The 20,576-nt window shown below is 39.7% G+C and overlaps 1 protein-coding gene across 2 annotated transcripts in view; it reads right to left on the reverse strand.

The window, feature by feature from the left end:
• Nucleotides 1-456: 456 nt before the first annotated feature.
• Nucleotides 457-20,576, reverse strand: part of babam2 (BRISC and BRCA1 A complex member 2) — a 75,166-nt gene continuing 55,046 nt past the window's right edge. For both annotated transcript variants that reach the window (XM_020084536.2, XM_069536428.1), the window contains exons 8-12: nucleotides 10,790-10,889; nucleotides 3,365-3,435; nucleotides 2,832-2,914; nucleotides 2,500-2,653; nucleotides 457-1,114 (exon numbers count right to left, since the gene is read on the reverse strand). In XM_020084536.2, the coding sequence (XP_019940095.2) occupies nucleotides 1,051-1,114; nucleotides 2,500-2,653; nucleotides 2,832-2,914; nucleotides 3,365-3,435; nucleotides 10,790-10,889 (472 nt within the window). In that variant the 3' untranslated portion in view covers nucleotides 457-1,050. The remainder of the gene's footprint in view (nucleotides 1,115-2,499; nucleotides 2,654-2,831; nucleotides 2,915-3,364; nucleotides 3,436-10,789; nucleotides 10,890-20,576) is intronic.

Raw genomic sequence — 20,576 nt, forward strand, 5'->3', positions numbered from 1 at the left:
ATTTCAGGTTGCTCTGATCACTGATGTTTGTTCAAGTGTTGATTTTTCTGGCACGTTTGGTTAAGTTAGTTATTTGATACATTAAAAATGGACAGATTGATAGATGACACTGACTCAAGAATAGACGATGGTGCGTATTGGAGGGATCTTTCTTCCTCCACTCCTCAATCACTACTGCTTGGACTGTGGCTCAAAATGACGTATTCGGCGCAAGATGGCAGCGTTCATATCTGGGTAGTGGGAGACATCTTTATATACATTCTATGGTCATTGCCTGTTTTTTTCTCAATTTGTTTCTGTTTCTAGTTTATTCCAGAAGATTTTTTAGAGATCATCTTTATCTTTTAATCCCCAAATGTATGATATGCCATGAACAGAATATTTATATTATTTAAAAAAAAAAAGTGATTTCCTGTTAATGCAATGACCAAAACAAATACAAAAGCAGACACACTGTCAAAGGAGACGTACTTCTTTACTGGATAGACATTTTGACAAAACACAGTGCTGCTGCCATCTCGGTTGAAGACTAGACAAGGCTTTAAGCTGTCAAATCACACATCATTCTAACATAAATCATTAACAAATTGTTTTACCTAATGTATAAAAAAAAAAGTGTTCACACTGCGGCACCACTGTATGGAGTGTTGTGAGCCCAAACCCCAGTGGTTTGACAGCTTGAAGCTGGGTGTCATTGGCACAACACAATAAAACAACATGTACAGCTGAGGATAAATTAAGTTCCGGTCATACAATGGAGAATCTTTTCAAAATCAAGGCCCTTGACTGTGCCAGTGATAGTGATCCACAATCATGAGAAAGAGTTTGGTGCTGGGACGACTAGACAGCAAAGTGGCTTCTCTCTACAGGTACAATTAAAAAGTGAAGTTAGTGACTAAGAGGCAATAACTCAAGGCTGAACTATGTGGAACACTGTACTGTGAAGTCTGTGCACACTCATGTGCTCAACTGCATGTACGGACGCACACTCACACACACACTCCCTCAGGCAACTCTCCAGGCAGGTCATTTAGCTTGAGAGAGAGAGCACTACAGCTTCCCGTTGGCAAAGGCTCCCTCTTGGAATTGCGGGATGAAGCTCTTGAAGTACGCTCTGGGTGGGAGACAGAGAGAGAGAGGGGGGATGGAGGTGGATGAGTAAATGAAAATGTGACAACAACTGAGTTTCAGCTGCTTCCAAATGTCAAACAAATTCACGGCGTCAGTCCCGCTCCCAGAGTGTATTACAGCGCAGATGAAAGTCAGAACGTCTTGTACTTGTTAAACTACAAATGTACATGAGATTCTGTGTGTACCTCTCCAGGGTGAAAACAAGACTCAACACAAACATACTGTACGTATTTAGGTTTGTGTGTTAGTGTGCTCCAGTCAGAACACAGTGTGATATACACTGATTTAACCTGACAAGTTTCCTGTAAAGTCACAATACCTGCTTTCAGACATGCACTGAAGTCCAGACATTTTCCAGAAATGTTCCAGAGGGGCTGTATGTGTGAAGCTTTCATACAGCAGGAAAATCTGAGTGGGTGGGTGTGTTGATGCTGTTTCTAACATGCAATGAGGTAAAACCAGAACAATTCAAATATCTCAGGGTGTAAAAGAGGCGCAATACACAGACAAAGATGTCAACTTGGACAGACAACGAGATTCAACAGCTTTCGGCGATAAAGGCAGACACCAGTGTAAATGTGATTTCTCCAGCAGAAGTTATACGTCATCTCCTGCCTACAGGTGCAACCCATCACCAGAATGTTCCGGATGTTGTGCTGTTGTTGTGAACACGTCTGACCCGAACAATCTCCGGCTGCTTCGTAAGTAAAAATGTATTGATGTCTAGAAACAGCTAATATTGTTAGAAAACATTATTTATACATTTTTAGTTGTCTATGCTTTAAACAACCTTTACAAAGCCAAACTAGTAGTCACATCCAGGCACCAACAGAAAGACATTTAAGTGTAGTAAAGATTAGTAGGTAAGTAAATAGATGAAAAAGAAGTATGTGAGTGAAACAGATGATGTGTTGCCTACTATAGTCACTTGTGCCATGAGAAGGAACAGTGCTCACTCCTCAGACAACGCCTAGCTTTACTCTTGTGGGGTCAGGGCAGTTAATGTGTACTGAGGGTGGAATCAAATCTGTGAATACACATGGTTCGTGTGCTGCATAGTCCACACAATAAGGTCCCATTGTGTCATTCTGTATCTATATATTCATTCTGGTAAATGATACATGCATGGTAAATATGCCTTCATTATAAATACTTTCATAAGGAAGAGGAGGAATATATTAAGAGCAGAGCATTTTAAGACCTTCTGTCGTGTTTACTTTTGAGGAAGGAGACCACCATATTTAATCAGAAATATGTCATATATATATATATGAAGAAAGTGTTTTTTTTAACTTACAAGTTTACACAGATTAAATGGTACAACTTCCAAAATGCAATTTTTATTTTATTGTATCAGATTCTACTTACTTTGCTCTCTTGGCCATCTCGTTGCCATCCCAGCGTGGGCTGTAGGGATACGACTTCTGCACCTGAGAATACAGCTGACCGCTGCTGGTGAAGTGGTACACGGACTGGAAGGTGAGGGTGGGCTGGTCCCTGGGGAAGTACAGCGGAAGATCAACTATGAAGAGCAGAGGAACAGAGAGAGGGAGGGAGGGAGGGAGGGAGGGAGGGAGGGAGGGAGGGAGAGAGAGAGAGAGAGAAACGTATAGACAAAGAAGGAAACGTGGATGGTTAGGTAACTTCGTCAGATGTTATCCAGATCAATCAGAATCAAGTGTGATTGTGACTTTTCCTACCGTGAACTAGGAAGCAAAAGTCTTTCCACATGAGTAGCAGGGTGAGTTTTGTGAATCCCTCTGCATCGTACTCCACCACCCCCCTGCAACACACACATACCAATTTCTGTCATTTGGTCTCATTTGACACCTATTTTGTAACATGTTGACGTCGGATTAGCCTTAGGAGGAAGGAACGGATAATATCTTGGGTCCAGTGTCGGCAGCAGATATCTGGGCCAAGACTCTAACCCTCTATTTGCCACGCAGTCTGACTAGTTTCTTTCTAAAGCACAAAGGTTGGATGTTTCCCCACACAAAACCCATACAGCCATACTTTTTGTGTGTGTTTGAGGTCCAGATGACTTATTGGCTAATCTCTATTAACAGCTATCTCTCCATATCAATGCAGATAAATTCAAAAACTGAAGCATTGCGGTTAATCTGTTCCGCCTCTTTTCCTCTCCACATGGACTGTTTACCTGCAGGCAACCAAAGAGATTTTGTGTTATGATTATTTCGGAGGAGAGCGTGGCCTTCGATGGTTCACTCACATTCCAAAGTGGCTGAGGAAGGCAGCGATGTACTCTCTCCTCTTGTGATAGCCTTGGATGACATACTGCACCTATAGAGAGCAAAGAGGAAGGGTGGGTGCACACAATGTAGAAAAATTAGAGCTCTTTTATCTCAGGGAAAGAGGGGTCAATGAGGTATAGGTTATATCTAAAACTAAGTCAAAGTTAAAGTTTGTTAAAGTCAAAATAATTCTAAAAGACATTTTATATCTGGCCATTATATATTCAAATCCTAGCAGTCGCACACCCAAATCCAAGTATGCATTGTATATACATGTGTACCAAAGGTCTATGCTGCAGTTCACAATGTACAATGGGTTCACAGAGTGCGTTGAAATACAGGCAAGTGTTTATTATGCTGCCAACACCGCACATTATATTTTACAGCATGTCTGCAAATGTGTAACAGATTTTTCTACCACAAACCAGATCCAACAAAAACATATCACATAAGTGAGTTTTACACTAAAACCATACCAGAAGAAAGATGTGAGCTGCAGCCACAAACACGTACAAGACATTGTGAGGAGCCACAGTAGATGTCCGACAACAGCTCACCAGAGATGTGACTGGATCATTTATTGCAGATCCATTTATTTGAACTAAATTATTGGAGTGTGATGATGAATAATCAGGTTGGTTCCAGATAAGCAACATTTTACTATTGTAGAAATAAAGTGAAACTAGAATGGAGGTCGGCACACACCACAGCTAAGATCCGACAGTATCCTCATGAAACCACATTTAAATTCACTAGATACTGACTATTTTTGAGTTCTTCCCCAACTTTTCTATATCCTTTCACTGAGTTTCGTGATAATCTGTCTCATGTAAAAACTTATCTTTCACTCTTAAGTCTGCGTACCTGTCACTCAGAAGAGGGCTATGTTCATTTGTGTGCATGCACCCTGCTACCGCCATAGATTCAATGAATTCTGGCAATTTTTTTGGCAGCTAGTTAACCTTTAAATCAAAGCTGCAACTGATTTTTTAAAAGATATTTACAAGTTTCTGAAAACATAGGAAGAGAGATTGATGGTTAGAATATGGTGTGTATTATTTTCACCCATCCTCAGGGTTTCAGGGTCTTTGTTGCCCTGAACTCAGTATCAGTCTGTCTCAGTCACTGTGTGATGCCAGCAGAGAGGCTTTCTGACTGAACCTACCCAGAATGTAAACAATGCCTTGGCAGGGAGAGAGCATTGACAGAGGTGAATGTTTTAATGGTTGCTTTCACTTTAAAACCAGATGGCTCAGAGTAACAAAAGCAGTATTACATGCAGTCTTTGTGCGGGGCGAATTTAAATGTCACAGAAGTACAAAGTCTTTAGCTTACCACTTGACAGCCAAATAAGCTGGTGTTAAAAGCTCTACCATAGAGTCTGTCAAATGCAATGAGAAAAGACTGTCTGCTCAGGGTACTGTGTTCATTTTACAACATTCTCCTACATTTTGCTCCATATTTTTGAGTGGAACCTGGCGTTTTTTTCCTACTTAAAGGGATACTTCATCAAAAATTAAAATTCATTCACTAACTACCACCTTTTTATCTTGCAAATCTGTTTTCCTATGGAAAAAAAAAACATGGATGTAGTGATACAGTGTTTGGCTATATCATCATTTTTGTATTGTCTACACCCAAAGCAACTGCTCCTTATCTGTGATGGTATCATAACATTTCACCACACAGAAAGTCCCCCTCTGGAATTCTTGCTGTGATGCAATAGAACATTGAACGAGAAGACTAATATAGGAGTGTGAATTCAAACAGGTTGATACATATTAAAAATTCCTCCCCGCCATGTCTTTAGCGTCTGTCGATGCGTGATTAATGATTATTAGCTCAAATGTCACTGAAGCTCTTACTGTACAACGCAGAATTCTGTTTCTTAAAAGTAGATATCCAGTCTATATGATTGATGAAACCAATAGGCAGTAATGTGGAAGAAGGTTCCTGGTTTGAATCGACTGGGGACTTTCGTTGTGGAGTGTCCTGGTGTCCAGTGGGTTTTCTGCAGGTGTGTCAGCTTCCTCCCATTCTCCACAGACATGAAGGTTGATTGGAGACTCAAAATTGTCTGAACGCGAGAGTGAATGGTTCTTTCGTTTCGGTATGTTGGCGATACACTAGTGAACTGTCCAGGGTGTACCATGCCCCTCACCCAATGTCAACTGGGATTGGCTCAAACGACCCTCAAATGAAAAGCGGCATGGATAATACATGGATAAATAGCTCTAATGTCCAGTTTTCTCCTCTCTCTTTTTATCAGTTTGGAGCATTAAGGCCATTGAGGGAGGGAGCTTCGTTTTGGATGGTGCTAAACGTTACAATGACAGATATCAGTGGAAGATAACACTGTTTGCACTGTAGCCTATTATTATCAATACAGTAATGGCTATGATGGAACCTCTGGTTGACTTTTGGTTCATGAGCTCTCTGCAGGCCAGGATCAACGGTTTGTCTAAGGATTGTAACTGTGAGGCCATCATGGGCTCTGTTTTAAAGATCTAAGCTCATTGTCTAAAGCACCAAGTCCAAATCCTTTACTACTTCAACGGCAGGAAAAAAAGGGTTTCTGCACCGGGTGCATGTTTCAGAAAGGTTCTGTTTAATCTTTGAATGAACCATAGGTGTGTTTCTGGTGGAACATGCAATAAACCGGAGCCCCATCACTCATTCATACAGCCAGGTGCAGTGACACCTTGCTGGACTGAACACTTGTCTGCAGAGGAAATCTGTGTGAGTAATGGTTGTGCACTTGCATACATACACACATTTTACTATCATGATAATGTGCCCTTAAAATAACAGAGAAATACTTTGCCAATGACTTCGAAACAGGACCAGTTTTTAGTTTGTCAATCACACAATCGCTCTCTGCTGCCTCAAGAAAGCAATTCCTAAACAATGCACCTGACCACACCTCGGTTTAAGACCAACACACCCATGGGTGTTCAGATGCGTTCAAGTGCATTTGTTATTTAAATAAAATGAGCAGGAAAATTACAACAACCTGAAACAACCAAAGACACTTGTGTCATGCTTTGCGATCACTTTATGTTGGATGTAAGATAGGCCCCTAGTGGGAGAAGATTGATATCAGGACCTCTGAAGATATTTTAGGCTTCCACTAAAATAAAGCTGATGTCAAGTAAATATTGAAAACTGAATCTGAATAAATACAATAATGATTTGGCATGACTCTTATTAAAAAGGAAGTTTTGATCTGATGTTTTTAATCAACTCCCAAGCTCACAATAATATAATATGATGATGTTTCCCATTGAGGTTTTTATAATACAGTATGATATACTGTATAAGCCAGGGTTTCCCATAGTGTACTAGAGGCAGATTACCAAATATTAAGAACCTGTAGGCAAAATGCGCAAAGCCTTTTAGTTTGTAATGAGTGGGGTGATTATTACAATTATTATTTATTAACAGCCATAATTGGAACAAAGGGTTAACTTTTAGAAAGTAAAGCAGTTTGACAGTCTGCAGCAAGAGTTAAACTGCAATGTTATATTGTTGACAGCGACTCTATAATGCATTACATAGTACTTTATTGCTGTAATAGAATATATTAATCCCTGCTCTAAGCAGTCAGAAACATCTAGTATAATACCAGTTCGCATGAGGACTGGATATATAGACATAACTGCAGGCAGTATTGGGTTACTACATGGTGGTGATTACTCATTAACCATGTATGAATGACAGTGTTTTGAGGGAAAGAAAAAGTGTATGATGGGTCTAATCTCTGCAGAGATGGCCGCACATTGTGATTCAGCCTCCTGCTGAGTTATGCTTTTCATGGGACAGTGGAGGCGACAATTTAGCTTTTCTATAAAGCTACAAGGCCACATATTCAATAAGCCTTTTATTTAGTTCCACTGACAGTGTGTGCTCGTGTTTCGAGGGAGCTATGGATCAGTGAACTTTCACACCCATACTGGGAGAGGATTTTCCGCCCACGCTGTCACTGTGACTTGAAGCAAAGTCCTTCCATTGGCTGCCTGGAGGCTGGATTGATGCAAGACAGGTGATCTTGCTCTGCAGGTATTCCAACCTGCCCACACCCATGACTCCCTCGCCCATGCATCCGTTTATTGTGTTTGTGCATGTGTCTGTGGGGACTGTGATGCAACAACTCTGAAAGTGCTTCCTGCTGTGTGATTAAGAAATCTCTTCTCACACTGTCACATAGACATTTACACCATCCCCAGCTTTCAGAATATAGAGAGTGGCTGATTTGATCACTATGAATTCATTCAAAAAATCAATGGTTTTGGGGATGTGATGAGCTTAACAGACAGGGTATATAAAAGCAAACAGTTAGAGAAAAATCATAATGGATAAAAGAATAATAGATAAAAGAATTTCATTTAAAAGAAGGGGATTGAGACCATGGTGACAAATTTTCATTTACAATTATGAATCCTATATCATAAATCTCTGTCTGACAGTGGGAAAGTAACATGTGGATTTGTGACAAGCTTACAAGTTTTAACTATTCTACACATGATGATAGAAAAGGTAAGGGGTCTGTCAGACTGTGGAATGCATATTTTGAGAACAGTTCAACAGTGTCTAACACAATTTAGACACACGATATTAGTAACATTTGAATAAACAGAGTGGTTTGTGTACAGATCTGAATACATCTTCGAATGAACTACAGTAGTGGTCAACGACTGGGTCAAAATCGTCACCAGATCATTTTGATATATGGATTAATTTCATTTTACCATATCTGACTGATGCAGCCATCCACGGGTGTCCCAAATCTCCAACATGGCAGCAATATTCACTAATCACTCTTCTCATTTGTCTTCAAATTAAAAGCACAATGTTCATTTTGTTGCTGCCATGCTTTATATTGAGTTGAATTTAAAAAATATTTTATTTCGAAAAGTCATGAACTTGGCTCTGAAATAGCTGGCATGCAATACAAAGTTTTTTTAAATGAAAAACACTGAATATAAAATCTGGTTGCAGTTTGAGAAAGATATCTGCAACCAGCATTACCACAGGCCAAGAAAACAGCCCATTCCAAAAAGGCATGTTTGTTCTAGGCATTGCAGTGTTATCTAAATTTGCAAGGGTGGGTTTGGTAAAAGAAAACTGTTAGCAACAGTTTAATTTTTGACTGAGAAAATATTACAAGCAAGCTAAGAAAGTATAACAATGAAGTCAGATTGATTGATTCTTGAGCGAATTAATGACACATGTACGTATCACATGCAGCTTCTGAGGCTGATAACCATGAGTAATTTTTTGAGTAATCACAGCTGAGGTTTGTGAAAGTATAGTTCTGTCAATACAATCATAACATCTGGAATAAGTGGGAGGAAATAACTGATGGTGTTAAAAGAACATAAAAAACCACTGAACAGCCTTTCCTTGCACATGCATACGTGTTTGCCAGGAATGTTAGAATGGTGACTCTTTTCGTTACCGCTCTTTGGCTTCGATTGACAAATCCCTTATGCAACATCAGATGTGCAGAAGCTGAATAACACTCCATGTCTTTTATTACTCTTACAGCTTCTGTACCTCTGCTTACTCTGGCAAAGCTCAGGTTACAGAAATTTGCCACGTGTCTGCTACTGGATAATTTCTAGAGACACTGAATTAATACTTCATGCTTTCAAGTGACACTTTTTGTTTTAGTGCGTTTCTGCTTGATAAATATGAGGCAACAACAATTGATAAATAATGTTAATGGCTGGGACATGGATCAAACTAAATAGTCAATGTACACATACAAAGTTTTTTTCTCAAAGATGGTTTTTGTCATTTTATCTAGCTCTTATCACAGGAAGTGGAGACGTGTCGTCTATCTTTATATACAGTTTATGTTTACTTCATTAGCAGAATGTAACTTGAGTAACAAGATAACCAATAAGCTCATATCCAGGCCTCTGAATCGGCTGCCATTTAAATGATTCAATGAGCGATACTGTCAGGAAAGTGCATTAATAAAAGGCAGCAAACATTAGGGCTGGGCAATAAAATCCAGAGTCATGATCTGACATCATCGATTAATAACTAAATACATGTGAAGAGGGGAAGAGACGAGCGGACACACACACAATCCTGCAGACAGACGTTCTTCCCGCAGATTATGATGCAGCACAGTGTTGTAACTTCATTGTTACAGAAGAAGCGACGCCCTGTTTACCAGAAACATAAATATGAATTTAGCAGGTTTTTATAAAGATCAGCTCAACGTGTGATGATTAGAAAACATTAGAGGAGCACAGTCACTTGTTGACCAGCAGAATAATGCGCCTCTGTGCAGTGGTGCTGATTCAAGATAAGATAAGATAAAATAAAACTTTTTTAATCCACACACCGGGGAAATTCAGTCGTTACAGTGGCAGGTTATGTGATTTATATCGCTATATATATCATTATCGACTGATATGAAAACAATTTTCGTGATTTGATTTTTTTTCCTTATCGTCCAGCCCTACACTTTTTCTATCAATCTCAAATAAAAAGTGCTTCTCACTTTCAGCTGCACTGATACACTAGAGATGTTTAATTGTGATGATTCACTGCTACAGCATATTGCATAGTACTGATTACACCTGCTGAAAGGAGCCAGTGGCCCACCTTGAAATCAATGCAGGAGCGATGTGGGTTGTAGATGTCTTGCATTTGCACTCGCTCTCTGGTGGTGACATGATAAGCAAACACTCCTTCTCCTCTGTGTCATGGTGCCTGTATCTGCTATTGATTCTGCTTTTCAACATGCCTTTCCAAACACAAGCTGTGGCTCTTTCAGGGAGGTGGAGGGAGCAGCTCTGACACTGGTGGACTTAAACAATTAGCGACATGGAGGTCAGTCAGGGACACGAGTGTTCCAGACATTCAGAGTATGTTGGTCAGAGTCCAGGTGAATAGGGAGAGATGGTGGGTATCTGCGTGTGTGTGTATGGGAGTATGCGGGGGATGGGCAATTCTCCCGAGGGAAGTGGCATTACAATGTGTCTACACCGCATATCTACCTGTCAACCTGCGGAGACCAGGGAGCGCTCAGACAGCCTATGGAGGTTGGCCAGTACGCCCACGACGGCACAGGCCAGATACACATGCTTGGGTGCACAAACACACATTACCGCACACTGCTTAAGAAACGACATCCCTCAGTGGGCACATGCCCTCCTGCACCAACACTTACAAATATGCAATAAATAATTCACATACCTGTCACACACTCACATGGAGGGTAAAGAATATTGCTCTTAATCAAAATACCAAGATATGAAATGTTGCAAATGAATGTGAAATAATGCTTATGGAGGATTGATTTGTTTGTGGGGAAGACAGTGACATACACAACATACAGAGCATATTGAACAACACTGTGTGTGAGCTACAACAAACTCTTTTACCTTGCTGGTGAGTAACTGGCACACCTGAGGGACGTAGTCAATTAGGCATCCTCCACTGGGGAATGCTGGGATATGAAGTGCAGAGGAGCCTCCCAGAGCACTGATTGAATGAAAAAGAGTTAACAGTTAGTCTTCAAGTTCATTGTTATTACTGTTCATCAAAATTAATATAGTTAACATTTTCTCAATGACTTGTGACGATCAAGTAAAAACTTGTTTTCAGAGGCTTTCTGATTTTTTTTAATTTTATCTCTCATATACAAACGTATTTGTACTCTTAGTTCAGTACATTGTAGAATCTCCTTTGGCATCAATAACAACCTCCAAGTCTTCTCGGGTAACTTTACAAGCCGCACTGGGCTATCGGACACTTATACCAAAGCCACTCTGGTGTTGTTTTGGCTGTTTGCTTTGGATCATTGTTGTGTTGATTGGTGAACCATTACCCCACTTTCACTTGTGTACACTCTGGAGCAGGTTTTCTTCAAGATCCTTTCTCAAGGATTTCCTCAAGGTCTAGCCACTTGACCATAAAGTCCTTATAGGTTTAGTGCTGTGTCCTTACAGCAGCTTCTCTAATCTCAGACATCTGAAACTCTGTTAGAGTGACCGTTGGGTTCTAGGTCAACTCCCTAACCAAGGCCACCTGCGGTGGCACAGACGGCCAAATCCTATACGCACAGGTTTAGGCCTTTGTGAACTATATCTACAATGCCAATTCAATTTGCCTCAGATATACTTTACATACACATCTCAGGGATCATTTAAACAAAGAGGATACAGATCTAGAGAGCTGCTAAGGCCACAATTTAGAGAAAACTACCTGAGCCCCACCTGAACATGGAAGGCCTTCATGTTCGGAACATAATTTTCTACGTTTTTGTCAGAACACCGACGGGCGTGGGTCTGGTATCCACTTTCTAATGTGACCACGAACACAAAAACAAATTCTCACTTTGTTGCATGTAGGTTAATGGGCATAATAGCAATTTCAAAAAATCTACGACACCATTTGAAAGTCTGGATACTTTCTGTAGCCACTGTATTCAAAGCCTATTGAACATTTCAGATATTTTCAATGATAAAACGTTTCAAATTAATCAAGACTGTTCAATATTTCACTGTAGCTTCCAGGACCAATTTTGGATGTTATGTGACCACCTGATTTTATGGAAATTAATTTGAAGTAACATGAATTTGCTGCTGTGTAATTGTGTAATTAAAAATAACGTGACTTGTGCCTGTGGCATCATCATCCGCCTTCACTCGTTCTAATATTATTTTGACGTCCTGATTCAATCCTGCAGTGCAGCTCCATTAGTGATTAGTGCATGCTTGTTTAATCATGCTGCTGCAGCTCCCTGGTGACTAACCAAGCAAAGTAGTCACTCCCTCATTTTTTTCTGATCTGGGGCAAAAAACAAAGAGAATACCCTCAGGATGGGTTAAAGGTCTTAAGGAACCGCTTATTGGCTTTTAATGCTCACTTTAAGACACATAGATGAGGATTTCTTCCACTGCTTTCTATTTTTATTCCGTTCATCATTAGAGCAGGACAGTCTCAGGACATTTAGAGATGCTCTTATGTCATTTCAAAAGAAACATTGATGTGGATGACAGCCGTTTACTAGGTTAAGCGTGAGTGATGCATGTAAATAGCAAACATCCTGTACGATTATTCCGAATGTCAAAGATCACATATGTTGAGATGTAGCCCCTGGGGCTTGTTCTTTAGTTGATCAGAAAGTCTATGATGGGCAAATGGTAATCGTGTATTAAAAGGTGAAACACAACAGTGAGTTACAGAACCACAATCATGTTCTCACCCATTGCACAACAACATATATCCACAGCTGTGTGGCTTACGTGAATAACAGTTTCCACATTTTTTGTCATTCTGATCGGTAGCAGCTAACACACACATCTAGGAAATTTCACAATGCTGAGACTCCCAAAGAAAGGTTGTGGGAGTTGTGAGGAGGAAGGTGGAGTACCTCATGATTTTCAACATATTACTGTCATGACCAAAACCCACAATGTTTACAGGAAAAATGATTTGTGAACAGGGGTCAGGGAAAGTTCAAAAGTGGACAAGTGTAGATGGAAGTTCACTCACAATAAATAACTACTGGTTGCACTGTGTAGGAGAGAGCTGATCTAACCTAGTTTTGTGATGGTGTAAATGTATCAAGATAAGAATCACATCCATCCTCAAAGATTTAAATATGCTACCAGTGTTTACTTCAATCATTTTTAAACTGCGATGCCATGCAAACTCATGAAGCTGTTTTCATTGTCATTTTTTCCCCCCACAAAACTCCAGAGCCACCATCTACAGTAGGCTTTGCTCACATAATAATTATCATCCTGTGCATTTTTGCTGCGCACCGACAAATGGTTAATTGAAAAATAGCTTACAGCGATGAGAAGAGAAGCCTTTGAAAAATGAAAATCTAAATGATGCCCATCTATCCTCCCACAGATCTAAGAATAGATCCAAATCATTCAGATGAAAATACGGACAGAGGTACAAAATAGACGGTGGAGTGTTTTGTCCGTCATTTGTATCAATTGAAAGAATGTGGTGCACTTTGTATTTCAGCGGTTTTGCCTCTGAAGGACTCATTTAAAGGAGGACTGATATGGACTGGGTTCATGTGCAACAAAAAAGGGTCTTTAAACATGTTAAAATTATATGACAAGTCCTGACAACGGTTACCAACTGGTCTAGCCTTAAGGTCAAACTTTTCCCTTCAGGTCATGATCGACACATCACTGTCACAGGGTTCAAACCCAGGACTGTAAAAGTGTTATACAATATGCACCCTTGATTTTACTTGATTTAAGATAAAAACTAAAGGCAGAAAAGAAAAAATTTACATTAAAGAATCTGAATAATATTTTTAAAGGTTAAGCAGAGTTGAAATATATTATCTTTCATAATATTAACACATTTCAGATTGTTGTGGAGTGCTAGCTCCTACTCAGAAAACCCAGTACAATCAATAGTCCTGCAAGAGAACTGTCACATGATCGACAGAGCCAACATGGATAGGCTCTTTCTATATCTAGTAAATGTAGTGAAAGCCAGTCTGGAACCAATGCTGTAAAACAGAACTGAAAGTTAAGTGTTCTCCCTTCACCTTAAAAAGACACACCAACCTCAATGAAAGATGCTGAATGAGATTATATTTCCCAAACATGAGCCATGGTTTTTTACAACATGTGTTATAAAGTGACCTCTTGTGCAAAAATGGAAAGTCAAACACTTCAGGGAGGGTTAAATAAGGCAATACTATAGAATACACAAAGATGATACAGGGGTATTCCCATGATTTAGTTTTAATCAATGCTTGTAATCAATGCTAACATCTACCCATAGACAACAGAATAGGTTTTCTTTCCAAACCAGAATCCTTCCCTTTGTGTAACCAATATATGTTCAGTAGCCTAACACAGTGACAACACAGCCTGCATAATGAAGGCACCTTCACAGAGCAGAAGCTTAGTCCTCTATCTGTGTCTACACAGGATGTGTTCAGACTCAGTTCTGAGGACTCTCAGAGCTGTAATGCTAGTTACGCATGTGAAATGCAACAAGCTTCTCTCTGCATCTGCATGCACACAGTTTTCCAACTTTATAACTCAACACATTGCAGGAAACAATTCATATTCTGAGAACCCCCTTCTATATGATGTTTGGTTGAACACTTAACACCTTAATGCATGTGTATGATGTGCCTGGTGGTGGTGGGGGGTCACACTTTACTAGTTGATGATAATAGAATCATGGCAGATTGGAACAATGTGCATTTGCCCCATCAGGTCCCTCTTACCTGGGGCTCCCTTAAAATGCTCCTGGGCACATACACTATTTTTTTAAGTTTAAGTGGGTCAGGTTCCAGAAACATCTGATCATAAAGTCCATGATGCAACCAATATCATATTTTATTAGACTCTCTCTGCCCAGTTACTGGTTTCATCTTTCAAACACCATACCCCCGGTTTGTAACAGAACCTTCTTGTGTTATACATTTGTAGTCAAGTCCAAACTGTTATTATCCTGATTAAATATTTTCTCGGACTTGGCACAGCTGCCTCTGGGCTAGAGAAGGCATTATAAAGCTGTTTAAAAAGGCTCAGTGGTACTACCCACGACTACAGCACTGACCTTTGTAAATGTGTAAAACCAGCAGTGTTCCCCTTTAAAGAAACAGTGGGTTCTCATCTTAAGAAAAGGTCTACCATAGATAGCTAGCACTTATTTAATATGGCTGACTTTAAAATACAAAAACAATATAACCTTGTTTGTTGTGTGATGGGTAAAATTGCCATTTGCAAAATAGTGCCTAAAATGTTCTTGAAAATGTATTTGTGTAAAGTGTTATGAGACTCTAGTATGAGTAGTAAACTGCTTTAAAGTGAGCTTTCTATAGGAGGGCTCAGAACAGAGACATAATGGTGTTTTACTTTCAAAGTGGCACCCTGAAGAGTCCCTGATTCTGTCTCCACTGGTGACACCGCTCTCAACACTGCCCACACACCCACACTGCAGTCATCGAAATGCAGACGTGCCGCTGAACACAACCCCTCTGAGCAATGCAACCTACTGTATGACATATTTACACTAGACTGTATACATGCATACATGTAAACAAACACACTGTACAGTGACAGGGCTGCCTGTGACTTCATCAAGCACAGAGATTATCCTGCGTGACTCAGGTGGAGGGTGACGAAGCTCAGTTTGTTTGTTTGTGTGTGGTTTGCTCTGTGTGTGTGTGTGTGTGTGTGTGTGTGTGTGTGTGTGTGTGTGTGTGTGTGTCTGTATGACAGTGCAGTGACAGCATGAGAACAGATAAAGGCTGAATTGTAAAGAGGGCAGACATGATTCATTACCAAAGTGAAAGATAAGGCCAAGTAGAACTGTTTGGAGATTCAAATGTAGTTTCAAAGCAGGAACATTTCCATTTTGATTGCCTTCTTCATTTCCTTAAGTCTGGAGGGTCCTTAGAGGCCCCCATATGACTCTGTTTGTAGACTCTATAGACTAAATAACATCTTATTCCTCATCTATGACACTGTAAAGGCTCTCTTGGCTCATGGCAACAAGAGTCAGTAACCTTTCTGTTATGAGTTGACCATGTTTGCATAGTGAAACTGAGTGTTTTTGTGACTCTTTATTCATCATCATTCACTTGGAGAAATCCACTCATCAAACACTCTCACTAGAAAAAAGGAGAATCAGGAAAACATGTTTCTCTAACAACCATCACACATCATTGGCTACCGGCTGAATTTATTGGTGGGGTGGGTGCTCATGTCCACGTGCGCTCCACGTACCCCCTGCATGTTGTTATAAAATCACAATTACCTGCCCTAAAAATGTCATAAAACAGCTGCAGCTGATTCAGAACTCTTCAGCCCGGGACAGAAAAACAGAGCACATACTGAACCTGTTCGAAAGTCCTTACATTGGTTCAGTTTCAGAACTGATTTTAAGTGTCTTTACTAGTTTTTCTTTTCTCCTTACTTTTGGTGAGGTAGCTTTTAGTTTTTATGCCCCAATTCGCTGCAACAGTTTGCCCGACGACCTGAGAGCAGCCGGAAGTGTTGAAATCTTTGAACGCAAGCTACAACCTCTTTAGCCTAGTTTTTGATTAAGTATGGTTTACCGACAGTATTTTATTGCATCTTTGTTGTAAATTACATTCAATTTGACCTTTCTGTTAATATTATTATATCTAATATGTTTTATCCCATTATTGACCTTTAATTTATTTTACCTTTTTATTTTTAATTACATATTTTTGTTTTATCCTCGGCTCATCAGTTACTTGTGAAGCACCTTGAACTGCATAAAACCTGTTTAAAAGATGCAATACAAATTAAATGTGATTGATTAATGGAATAAGCTTGATCTGAGAGACTGTGGAACTTGCAGTCCCTGAAAACTTCCTCAAAAGTTGTCACTGAAATGACACTGACATCACAAAATAACACAGTTTGTACCACACAAGCAACCATGTGTCATTTGAATTTCATTTATATACTAATAGTTTGTAACAGCTTATACATTTTATGAGAAATATATGATATAAATCTATTTTTTTTTCATCAACAAAAAGAAAAAAATATGTTGAACAACGTTTCTGCTAAATTGCAGAACATGAATGTTTCAGCATGATTTTAATTAGAACTGACAACATATTTTACATTTTTTCCTTCTAAAGTCCATGCTTGTAATCAATGCTAACATCTACCCATAGCAAGCAGAGCATGGCAGCATTTTTATAGTAATGCCAAGGCACTTCAAGTGCTTGGTTGAGTCTGGGAAAAGATCTTGACCTTTGTTAAATATCAAAAAAAGTCAAGGTTAAATTGAAGCACACAACAGAATAGGTTTTCTTTCCAAACCAGAATCCTTCCCTTTGTGTAACCAACATATGTTTAGTAGCCTAACACAGTGACAACACAGCCTGCATAATGAAGGCACCTTAGCAGAGCAGAAGCTTAGTCCTCTATCTGTATCTACACAGGATGTGTTCAGTCCTCTATCTGTGTCTACACAGGATGTGTTCAGACCTGACTGCAAGTGAGGACTCTCAGTGTACTGCTAGTTACGCCTGTGATATGGAACAAGCTTCTCTCTGCATCTGTATGCACACAGTCAAACTATAAAAATTAACACATTGCAGGAAGCAATTAATATTTGTCCAATATATGGTGAAACAAGAACACAAATTACTTTACCATTACACCTGTGTAGTATTTATAGACTGGATGGTCTGTAGGTGTGGGAGCACCCAAGGCACACTGAGGGGGCCTTTGTTATCCAATCACCCAGACCACACTTGGAGGTGCATGTTCACATCTCTTTATTGGTGTGAACACAAATGTGTCCTTGACCACACTGAAGGACCGCCTGCTCAGCTGACATCTCTGACCTGCTACACTTTCAACAACCCAAAAAATATTTAACTTCTCACTGCCACAAGATTAACACTGACATAAACATATAATAAGTCTATCTTTTTCTTTTATTATTTAAAAAAACCACACAAATACAGTACACACACATTGAAAACTACCAATCAATAAGATTAATAAATATAATGCTGAAATATGCTTGTGCATTGCAGGATACAGATTATCCTGCATGACACAGGTAGATGGTGACGAAGCTGTGTTTGTGTGTGTGTGTGTGTGTGTGTGTGTCTGTGTGTGTGTGTGTGTGTGACAGCGTGAGAACAGATAAAGGCTGAATTGTAAAGAGGGCAGACATGACTCATTACCAAAGTGAAAGATAAGGCCAAGTAGAACTGTTTGGAGATTCAAATGTAGTTTCAAAGCAGGAACATTTCCTTAAGTCTGGAGGGTCCGTAGAGGCCCCCATATGACTCTGTTTGTTGACTCTATAGCTGAAATATGCTTGTGATTTTTATCTTGCATTGCAACCTGATTTTAGGTAATTAAAATTTATCAGAACTTACATTTTTCACCATTTCCAATTACATATTGCAGTCATGTCTTGGTCTCTTTACGGCAGCCTTCTAATTAACAGATACGGTCAGTTGTAGTAATGTTTCACCTTCAGCTGTTCACAAAAACACTTTTTGCATTCAAACCAACGGCCTACATATTGAGAAGGTTGTGTTTTCACTAACAAAGCCGCATCACCAAACTCCCTTTACGCAGCCACATAATGCAGACATGTTCAAGGTGACAGGGAGGAAGCGGCAGAGTGCTTTGAGATGCTGAGACTGAGAAATGTGTCTGCGCTGATGTTTTCGACTGCTGAGTGGGTTCGCTGGGTTAGGGCAAAATTTATGCTATCAGACTGACAATTTCCGACTGTGACAAGATGTTCACAAAACCTTGAAAAATATCTTATCGCAATGCAAAGATTTTCAAAGACTATACAACACCTCTACAGACCCTGGAGAAGGGACACACACAAACTGCACACCCACACAGGCACATGCACACAGATACTCACACACATCAGGAGGCAGGCAGGCATGTGTGCTATAATGTGCACACATACGCGCAAATACACACACATGCTCTCACACACACACACACACACACACACACACACACACACACACACACACACACACACACACACACACACAGGCACCTAAAGGCAAATGCAGATACACAAACATTAGTGCACTGCAGCCTAAAACTGTCTCTCTGTGTTGATTTTTCTGGGCTCCTAAATCTGGTTTGGGGGCAGAGACGGTGCCCACTCGATTCTTTTATGCAATGCAGCAGGTTTTCTGGGGGAAGGAGAGATGTATCCAACTCATCTCATGGGCACGGTACAATCAGGTAAACGAGAAGCAAAAGTGAAAATGAAAGGAGCGATGGGTCTGGTTATAAAACAGTTGGAGAAGGAGAAAAAAACACACAGTGTGGATAGAAATAAAGAAGTGGTTCTTAACGATGATTGCAAATGAAACAAAGAAACTGCTTCGAGCTGACACAATCTCATTACTTACTCAAATCTTTCACTGTTACAAATAAAACCTAAATAAGACATGCTAATGAGTATTTTACTGCTGCAGGTAACTGCTTGAAGAGACAATTCTGGCTAAATGCTGTAAAAGAGCAGTGAAACATGCAGGATGAATAAAATCTTATGTTTGGGTTCCTTCAAATGAAAGACTGAAAATATGTGTTTCAGCAAATATATCCCCCCAAAATTTGGAGAGTCCTAACCAGGAGTAAATGAAAGGAGGTAGTGACAAACTAGTGACAGTTTCCTGGAAATTTCCCAAAGAAAAGGCAAATGTCTGCATCAGTATCTCCAGACAATTTCCACAACTTTTCCTGCCAGGACAGTGGGTCCAGTTTTTTCTCCAATACAACTTGCACCAGCTGGTATCACAGCTAAGCTTTCTTTTAAGCAACACGGATTTCAATACTTCTACGTGGAAATGGCTGCTTGTAGTAATGAACCCACACGGATGCTCCTTAATGCGCTAATGACATTTAGTGTCTTTCAAATCAGTATTTTGGTTATGTTTTTGTTTTTCACAGCTTTAATGTTTTACACTCATCACTTTTGTTTAAACAGTTTTTTTTTAGCAGTAAAGCTCCTAAACCCCACTGTCCACTAAATGCTCAGCTCTAAAAGACGGATGCAATTTGTGAGCTAGCTAAATGAACATTCAGCAGCTAAAGAGGCAGATAGTTCCCTTAAGGAAGTGGAAAGCAAAACTAACCCTAACCCAAAAACAATTTAATTGAAAATAATGAGATTGACACAAATGCGACTGCAAATGAATCCTAATATCCTTACATACTAGCTTGGAAGTGATATCATGTAATGGTTCAATCGCAGCTTGTTTCTGTTAAACCTATTTCCATGCCCTCTAGAAAACACTGCCTTTTTTGTGAATGTGAAAAATGATGTAAAAACAGTGTTGCCTAAAGGATCCTCTAGACTAAGTTGCCTTGGCAGAGATAGTTTGATGCTTTGTGTAAGATTGATGTTATTCCACTGGGACAGATATGTTTGATCTGCATCTTCTGAAAACGTTTGCCTAATCTGGTAAATCAGTCAATGACTATTTGTCCCCATGGTGCACTGGGATGCACACAGAGCACATAAATACAACGCTTAGACCATAATACAAAATACATAAATACAGCACAAAAATAAATGTATATACTGAGGAGGGTGAAATATTTTATGTAAAGAATGCTTAATAATTGTTAGTTGAATATATCCACATGAGTTTCCATTTCCTGCTGCTGATATGAACGACCTTATTGA

This window comes from Paralichthys olivaceus, chromosome 12 (assembly GCF_024713975.1).
Source record: "Paralichthys olivaceus isolate ysfri-2021 chromosome 12, ASM2471397v2, whole genome shotgun sequence".
Taxonomy (NCBI): domain Eukaryota; kingdom Metazoa; phylum Chordata; class Actinopteri; order Pleuronectiformes; family Paralichthyidae; genus Paralichthys; species Paralichthys olivaceus.